This window comes from Salvia miltiorrhiza, unplaced genomic scaffold (assembly GCF_028751815.1).
Source record: "Salvia miltiorrhiza cultivar Shanhuang (shh) unplaced genomic scaffold, IMPLAD_Smil_shh original_scaffold_404, whole genome shotgun sequence".
Taxonomy (NCBI): Eukaryota; Viridiplantae; Streptophyta; class Magnoliopsida; order Lamiales; family Lamiaceae; genus Salvia; species Salvia miltiorrhiza.
The window spans coordinates 598546-607878 of NW_026651542.1; the positions used below are offsets into that span (position 1 = coordinate 598546).

Consider the following 9333-nt stretch of genomic DNA (forward strand, 5'->3'; position numbering starts at 1 on the left):
TTAGGGAGTAATAGATACTCCATATAATGGGTCTATCAACTTCCATTTGTCATCCGCCCTAATAAGGAATAACCGAAACCCCTTTTGACATCGTCGTAGAAACTCGCAACAGCAGAGTTCATATCTGTAACAAAGACGATCGAATGTGAGGTTCTTGCATAAATACCAAGAGAAGAACAAGTAGAAAATGAGCGCACAAACGGCGCCGTATCACCAGCCAGCGACGCTGGAAGAAGTCCGCACTCTCTGGATTGGAGATTTGCCTTATTGGGCTGACGAGAACTATCTCCGTGCCTGGTTTTCCCACACCGGCGAGGTATCTTCCTCTCTCTATTTGCACACACTTATGCATGCCTATTTACCATATTTGCTGGCGCTTCTTAATATTTCACTCTATTTTATTGCTACTCTTTTTGAACTGTTTTTCTGAGCTGATTACAGTGCTGTGCTGCAAAACACTGAGTTCGATGTCGGCAACACAATTTTATCTAGGACTCTTGAAAATCTCTTTTAGATTTTATTTGGAACCAATAGTTGTTATTCTGCAGTTTGCAAACCCCAGTTCTGCCTTTGTACTTTCTGCAGTTGCTGGTAGTTTCAAGTTTTGGTTTTAGGGATTGCCGTAGAAATTAAAAATGCTGAATTGCCTCTTCCGTTCTCATCTTAGCTCGAGTCCAATTAGATTTAGTCTGGATATTTTAGGGTTTACTGTAATTGGAACTTTTTATAAGTTTAGGGGGCATTTGGTTTGGTGGATAGAGATTGATAGGATTAGAGGGTGATTAAATAATCGATCCAACTTTGGGGTGATAAATAATCACTTAATTGGACGATTAGAGTGTTAGGCAAGTTATCCATCATGGGCCGAATCATGCATATCAAACACTTGATTAAGTTGAATTATTTTATCAATCATGCGTTATCACTCAAACCAACTCCTCCTGAAGGTTCAAGGATAACATTTTCTATTGCCTCTTACCATAAAGATACTATTATTGTGTTTTTCTCTACATGAAATTGAAACTAGATTGATTTTTGGTCTATTGTTTTGTTGAACACTTGAACCCAAAATTGTCAGCAGGTCCTCTCAATTAAAGTAATTCGCAACAAAATAACAGGACAGCCAGAGGGTTATGGGTTTGTAGAATTCACATCACATCAGGTTGCAGAAAGTATTCTTCAGTCCTATAATGGAACCCAAATTCCTGGAACTGAACTAACTTTCAGGTTGAATTGGGCATCTTCTGGGATAGGGGAAAGGCGTACTGATGGAGGCCCTGAACACTCCATCTTCGTTGGAGATTTAGCACCAGATGTTACAGATTATCTGTTGCAGGAAACTTTCCGAGTTAGTTATCCATCAGTTAGAGGGGCCAAGGTTGTCACCGATCCGAATACTGGGCGTTCCAAGGGATATGGATTTGTTAAGTTTGCTGATGAAGCGGAAAGGAATCGAGCAATGGTTGAGATGAATGGTCTCTATTGCTCAACTAGGCCCATGAGAATTAGTGCAGCAGCTCCAAAAAAAACAGCCACTGGCGTCCAGCTGCAGTATGCTGCAACTAAAGGTGAGTTCATTGGAATGGTTGTGACTGCATGCTTTTGACATGATTGCATCTTATGGCTTCTGATAGCTTTTAGCCACTGTTGCACGTTAAGTCATGTCAGTAGTCTCTCTATCTGTTTTCTTTCTTGTTGGGTTTATCTCATCCTACTCCTTTGGGTTATTTGACATTAATGGCTTTGTTCTGTCGAGTGCGTGGGTGTATTGACCACACTCAGAGAAACAGTTACACAGGTCCTTATTGTCAGCTATTTGGAGCTGACAAAGTTTCTTTAGACTTTTTCTAGTTGGGGAACCCCTCACTCTTTAGAGTCTAGTTGTACTTGAACTAATGCTATAATACGAGTGAATTCTGTGCCGTTTTTGTAAAAGATTGCACCATGTTCACCATGTTTATGAATTCATTATGTTGTACTCCCTCCGTCCTACTTATCTTGGCACATTTGCTTTGGGCACGAAAATTAAGAATAAAGGGTTAAGAGTATAAAGTGGGTAGGGTCCACTTATTTTATGTGTGTAGAGAAGGTAGGGACCACATACTTTATTTGGAAAGTGTCATTATAAATGGGACAAACTAAAAAGGAAAGTGTGCAAGATAAGTGGGACGGAGGGAGTAGTACTTAATTTCTGTGCTCTTAGAAGGACCTTTTTCTCCTAATGGCAGCAGTATATCCAGCTCCCGCTTACACAACTCCTGTGCAGGCAGTCCCAGTGGATAACGATATCAACAACACTACTGTAAGATTATCTCTAAGCTCTAAATATTGTGGCATACGCTTGATCTCATTTCCTTTAGAAATTACAGGTTTTTATTGGTAATCTGGACCCTAATGTTACTGAAGAAGAATTGAGGCAGATATTCCTGCAGTTTGGGGATATTGTTTACGTTAAAATCCCTGCAGCCAAGGGATGTGGTTTTGTGCAATTTGCTACAAGGTAATATTGGTAGGCAGTTGTGTTTTCAGAAATAAGTGAAAAGCAAACTTACTCTTAAATCTCTAATTATTTGTGTGAAATGTAATCTCTTTTCCCTATTTTATCCTCTACTTTTGGCATGTCTTAATCTGATCTCATTGAATTTCTAATGGAAAGGAGCCTCGTTCTCAGTGTGGACAATGTCATTCCCTTAAAATTGATTAGTCTTTTTCCCCACCTGAACATTTTGCTTCCGTGCTGTTTACTTGGACAGGACGTCAGCAGAAGAATCAATCCAGAGAATGCAGGGTACTGTGATTGGTCAACAAGTTGTCCGGCTATCTTGGGGAAGGAGTCCAATGGCAAAACAGGTCATCTAGCTTGAACCATTGTGTAAATTTTATTTCTGATGCATCAATTATCTTTTGGGCAAGTTGTGTATTTTTTTTTTTGGTTTGAGATACAATCTTTTGTACAAGTTGAGCATGGCTTGTTTGTTGCTTTTGCTGCAATACTTAATTTCACATACACACACAAGATGGGAACAGGACAAACATCTTTTTCAATAATACTTGTCTATCACTGTACACTGTAGGATGTTGCTGGTGTTTGGGGTCACACAGATCCAAATCAATTGAGTGCATATTATGCATACGGACAAGGCTATGATCCCTATGCATATGGTGTCACGCAAGATCCTTCAGCATATGCATATGGTGCATATGCTGGTTACGGACAGTACCCTCATCAGGTGATCATCAACTTGTTTTTTTCTATATTCTGCAATGCCTATCTAAAAAAGGAAAAGAAAAAAGAAAAAAAAAATAAATGAAAAATAATTTCTGCAATGCAGCTAATGGTACATATCTGTGATTATAGATTGGTGCCCTCTCGTACTTATAATATATGAATTCTATTAAAAATTTCGATACAGGGCAGGAAGAGATATGCCTAGAAACTTCTAATACTTGGGTAATGGAATTGTTGAACTCATGCACCATTGTCTTTCAATCGTTTGTTCTCATGAGAATAGATAGGTGCTAAATCAGCTATTGTGTATGAACATTGCCAAGCTTCAGAAGTTTTTGTCTTGTTTAACACACTTAGTTTATCATTCTAACTTGGGATATTGAATCCTACAAGTCTTTAAATTTTACGTTAATCCTTGGTCATAAACCATATATATAGAATGAAAATATTCTCTTTGGCAGTGAAGTTTTTTTTTTTTATGTGGATAAATTGAAAACATTAACCATTCTACCACTAGGCCAACACAGACATACTTGTTAGTAAAGATTTTTTCTCAGCGGAGAGAAAAAAATGAAGACCGATCAATGCTGCTTCAAAAATTTAAAGTGACACAATGAAGACCGATCAATGCTGGTTCATACCGATCACACTTGTCACTGTTCCTTGTATCACTTCAGTGAAGATCTTTATTACTAAAAATGTATGGACTTCATACAACACGTATCATATCTCAAAAGTTTCTGAATATATATTTAACCCTGGTACTTCTTTTAGGGACACTGACATATGAACTAAGATTACCTCACTCCAAGAAGTATCGAAGTTGAGGTGTAGTAGGAGTAATATTATGTTTTTCTGAACTGTCTTCAAGCTCGACTGTTTTGATATAATTGTTCTAGAAAAAGCCATTCATTTACTCACTGAAAGATCACTTTGAAGAAAAAATTTGATTGGTAGAATGTTGCGATATGTTTTTGTGGAATTTACATTTGGTGTTAGTATATTGAATTAACATTTTCTCTTCCTATATAGACCGAAGGAGCTCCAGACATGACTGCCTTATCGGGAGTCGCTCAACCAGTGGAACACACAGAGGAACTTTATGATCCTTTGGCTACGCCTGATGTTGACAAGTAATATTCAAACTGTGATTTACTTGATAGAATTTTCTTTTTTAGATGGCTTTTGTGATCCTTTTTCATTGAATGTAACCTAGGTTAAATGCTGCCTACCTTGCTGTTCATGGAAGAGCTATCTTAGGAAGGCCGTTGTGGCAGACCACCTCTCTGCTGCCACAGCAAACCTAGAAGACATATGATGGACTCATTACTGTTATTGCGCTCTGGGAAGAAAATTATGTGCTGCATTTGTAATATTTTGCAGTGAGACTCTGTACAGCGTTGCAGCCATCTTTAGTTGCAAATCAGAGTCTTGAGTTTATTTGAGGCATTAAAAATCATTAGCCGTTGATGCATCATCCCCACTTCAGGCAAGGCGATTGGCTTCGTTAGTTTTTGTTATGCCATCTGTCATGTATTGTTGGAATTTATAGATTGTTCTGTTGCTGTAATGTAAGGTTTGCCAGCGATTTGAGTAGCATTATACAAAACGCAAAAACTTGCATGTGCCACTCAAGGTTTATATAGATATTTCAAGAGAGATAAGCATAATTACATGGTGGCGCAGTGGCATGAGGCTCATAATGCCTCACTTCGTGCAGGTTTCAAGTTCGAAACCTCAAACCCCTTGTTTTTTTCTTCTTTTTTCTTTTTCCTTTTTTTTTACATTTTTGGTATTTTGTTTTTTTTTTCTTTTTTCTTTTTCCTTTTTTTTTTTTACAGTTTTTGGATTTTCTTTTTTTAGTTTTGTTTCTTTTTTTATACGTTTTTTTTTTCCTTTTTCAGTTTTCTTTTTTTTATTATTTTTTTTGCATTTTTTATATATTTTGTTTTTCTTTTCTTTTCAATGATTTCTTCTTCTTTTTTACTGTTTCTCTATTGCATTTTTTTAAATTTTACTGTTTTTCTTTTGCATTATTTTAGATATTTTATTTTTTTATCCTTTCGGTATTTTCTTTATTTTTTGTTGGTTTTTTTATTTATTATTTTTCTTTTGCTTTTATATATATATATATCTTTGTGAAAAATGTAATATTTTTAAAATATTACATTTATTCATAACAATAATTACTTTTTATAACGACAATAATTACTTGAGGAAAATAACTAAAAGTATAAGTTCCCGTGAGTAAAAATAGCAATTATCGTGAACAAATGTTTCAAATTATTACATTTGTTTATGGTAATTGTTACTTTTATTTATTAGACCTAGTACTTTTAATTATTTGGTTAAGTAATTATTATAATAAGAAAAAATAAGTATTGATATGAATAAAAGTAGTGCTTATTTTTACTCATTAGAACTTATATTTTTAGTTATTTAGTCAAGTAAAAATTATCTTAAGAAAAAGTAACCATTGATATGATGAAAGGTAATATTTTAACAAGATAAAATTTCTTCACAATAATTTTTATTTTTATTCATAATAACTTTTATTTTTAGTTATTTGTTAAAGTAATTAATTTTATAAGCAAAAGTAAGTATTGATGTGAAGAAAAGTAATATTATTTTTACTTTCTATAACTTTTATTCTTAGCTATTTGATCAATTAATTATTGTCGTAATAAAAAGTAATTATTGTTACAATGAAATGTAATTGTAACAGCCCGGCTCCAGACTTGACGGCTGTCCCCACAAATCAATACGAGTCTTTTCTAGCGTGTTTTGTCCTCACTCGCACGCTCCCTGAGAAACTTCCAGGGGGTCACCCATCCCGGAATTGTTCCAAGCCAAGCACGCTTAACCTTGGAGTTTCTTTCGTGTGGACACCAGAAAAGAAGATGCATCTTATTGATATGAGTAGCCCAATCAAATCCTTTAAGCTCTCCTCGAATATGCAGTCCCATACCTGCATATTCTCGGAATCCCTCTCGTTCGGGTGTGTTCTGGTTCATCCCTGCGCTCCTCCGCTTGGAAGTCTTAATCGGAGCCGCTCTTTGTCCGTGCCTCTTTGCACCGGCGATCACTCCGTACTTCGTCCCCGGGCGTCACAGGCCCACCAGCTTCCGCTTGGTTCGTCCCCGAACCACACCGTACTGGGAGAGGTTCGGCTCTGATACCACTTGTAAAAATTTCGTCCTCGAAATTTGCGTACCTTGGTTACTCAATTCAGGGTATTCAGCTAACATTTTTTCTTCTAGTTCCCATGTAGCTTCTTCTTGGCCATGACGATTCCACAAAACCTTTACTATAGGTATTTCTTTATTCCGCAAGACTTGGACCTTGTGGTCAAGTATCTTTACTGGTTTTTCTTCATAGCTTAAGTCTTGGTTTAAAACAACTTCATCATATCTTACGATATGCTTTGGATCGTAAACATACTTTCTTAGCATTGAGATGTGGAATACGTCATGCACATCTGGCAAACTCGGAGGTAATGCCAATCTATACGCGACATGGCCTATTCTTTCTAAGATCTCGAAAGGTCTTATAAATCTGGGTCTCAATTTTCCTCGTTTACCAAATCTTGTTATTCTTTTTGATGGAGAAACTTTCAGAAACACGTGGTCTCCAACATTAAACTGTAAATCGGTTCGACGCCTATCAGCATATGATTTTTGTCTATCTTGAGCTTCTTTAATTCGTTTCTTGATAAGGTCAACTTGCTCAACCATTTGTCGAACCAGATCCAGCCCTAGAATTCTTCGTTCACCAACTTCATCCCAATAAAGAGGCGATCTACATTTTCTCCCGTACAATGCTTCAAAAGGTGCCATTCCGATCGTTGCCTGATAACTATTATTATAAGCGAATTCGACCAAAGGCAGAACATCTTCCCAATTTTCACCTTTATCTATAATGATCGTTCGCAACATATCTTCTAGAACTTGAATCGTCCTTTCTGATTGCCCGTCAGTTTGGGGATGAAATGCTGTGCTGAAATTTAGTTGCGTACCCATGGCTTCTTGCAGACTTTTCCAAAAACATGAAGTAAATCTTGTATCACGATCTGATGTAATTGACACCGGTACTCCATGAAGACGTACAATTTCCTTAACATATAATTGAGCTAGACGTTCCAGCCCAAATGTAATCTTGATTGGAACAAAATGTGAGGATTTCGTCAAACGATCTACTATTACCCATATCGCAGTATTCCCCTTGATAGTTTTTGGTAATCCTGTCACGAAATCCATCGTGATATGCTCCCATTTCCACTCGAGTATAGGTAAGGGTTGCAACATACCTGATGGTCGTTGATGTATTGCTTTTACTTGTTGACATGCTAAACATCGTTCAACGAATGAGGCGATGTCTTTCTTCATACCTTCCCACCAAAAGTTTCTTTTTAGATCTCTATACATCTTAGTGCTTCCTGGGTGGGCTGTGTAGGGCGTCTCATGAGCTTCGGTCAAGATTTCTTTTCTTAACTCCTCACTATTTGGTACACACAACCTTCCTTTGAATAACAAAGCGTTATCCTTGCCCTCGGTAAACCCTTTTGTCTGATCAGTCCTTGCAATTAATCTTTTCTTTGCTAAAGATGAGTCTGATCTTTGAGTAATTACTATTCTTTCTCTTAAATCGGGTTCTGCTACCAAGGTTGCGATACAACTTGTTATGGATTCGGGCGGGCATACCACTTCTAGACTCAATCCTTCAAATTCCTTTATCAATTCTCTCTGCTTAGTGAGAAGATAACCCAAATTCACTTTTGTTTTTCTACTCAAGGCGTCTGCTACCACATTTGCTTTTCCAGGGTGATAACTAATAGTGCAATCGTAATCCTTTACTAATTCGAGCCACCTTCTTTGCCTCATATTCAGATCTTTTTGCTCGAAAAAGTATTTCAAACTCTTGTGATCCGTAAAAATTTCACATTTAGCTCCATAAAGATAATGCCTCCAAATCTTCAACGCATGCACTACTGCGGCCAATTCCAAGTCATGGGTAGGATAGTTCATTTCGTGAGGTTTCAACTGTCGTGACGCATAGGCTATTACTTTCCCATCTTGCATTAGCACACATCCTAACCCCAACTTCGAAGCATCGGTATATACTACGAATTCTTCATTTTCTTTTGGTATTGCTAATACCGGTGCTGTAGTCAATCTTTTCTTGAGTTCTTGAAAACTTTTCTCACATTCTTTAGTCCATTCAAACTTAACTCCTTTCCTTAAAAGTTGTGTCATGGGTTTTGCTACTTTCGAGAACCCCTCTATGAATCTTCTATAGTAACCTGCCAATCCTAGAAAACTTCTGATGTCGTTCACGCTTGTTGGTGTTTTCCATCCACTCACGGCTTCTACTTTAGCGGGATCAACTTTAATTCCCTCGGTTGATACTATATGCCCAAGAAACATAACTTCTTTCAACCAAAATGCGCATTTACTAAACTTAGCGTAGAGTCGTTCTGCTCGCAAAATTTCCAACACGATTCTCAAGTGTTCCTCGTGTTGTAATTCATCCTTCGAGTAGATTAATATGTCATCGATGAAAACTAATACGAACTTATCCAAGTACTGATGAAAAACTCGATTCATCAAATCCATGAAAACTGCGGGAGCGTTTGTTAACCCAAAAGGCATAACTGTAAATTCATAATGCCCATACCTCGTCCTAAACGCTGTTTTCGGTATATCTTCTTTCTTTATTTTCAACTGATGATATCCCGATTTCAAGTCAATCTTGGAGAACACGCCCGCTCCCTTTAATTGATCGAACAAGTCGTCGATCCGAGGTAATGGGTATCTATTCTTAATGGTCAATTTGTTCAGTTCACGGTAATCAATGCACATTCTCAGGGTTCCATCTTTCTTCTTCACAAAGAGAACCGGCGCTCCCCATGGTGATACACTTGGTTGGATAAATCCAAGATCCAATAATTCTTGCAATTGCACCTTTAATTCATGCAATTCCTTTGGTGCCATACGGTAGGGAGCTTTTGATACTGGAGCTGCTCCTGGTTCCAAGTCAATGGAAAATCCCACTTGTCTATCTGGTGGTAATCCATGTAAGTTATTGGGAAACACATCTAGGTAGTC

At 37.3% G+C, this 9333-nt stretch overlaps 1 protein-coding gene across 4 annotated transcripts; it reads left to right on the plus strand.

The window, feature by feature from the left end:
* On the plus strand, positions 1–4854 carry LOC131004468 (polyadenylate-binding protein RBP47B'-like). Of its 4 annotated transcripts, none has more exons than XM_057931160.1 (8): positions 1–316; positions 1082–1568; positions 2229–2302; positions 2370–2500; positions 2754–2850; positions 3075–3230; positions 4262–4362; positions 4446–4854. In XM_057931160.1, exons 1-8 carry the CDS (start codon positions 188–190, stop codon positions 4534–4536), a joined length of 1266 nt encoding a protein of 421 aa, XP_057787143.1. In that variant the 5' UTR covers positions 1–187; the 3' UTR covers positions 4537–4854. The 4 variants fall into 4 exon arrangements, with proteins under 4 accessions (XP_057787143.1, XP_057787144.1, XP_057787142.1 ...); XM_057931161.1 differs by having other exon boundaries at positions 2232–2302; XM_057931159.1 differs by having other exon boundaries at positions 33–316; positions 1079–1568; positions 2232–2302.
* The last annotated feature ends 4479 nt before the right edge of the window (positions 4855–9333 follow it).

Bases quoted from the DNA above. Each gene is read 5' to 3' on its own strand.
- LOC131004468 (XM_057931158.1), top strand. From the start codon at position 188: ATGAGCGCACAAACGGCGCCGTATCACCAGCCAGCGACGCTGGAAGAA. The intron at 2,303-2,369 runs GTAAGATTATCT...TAGAAATTACAG, and splicing joins ACGATATCAACAACACTACT to GTTTTTATTGGTAATCTGGA. The intron at 2,501-2,753 runs GTAATATTGGTA...TTACTTGGACAG, and splicing joins TTTGTGCAATTTGCTACAAG to GACGTCAGCAGAAGAATCAA.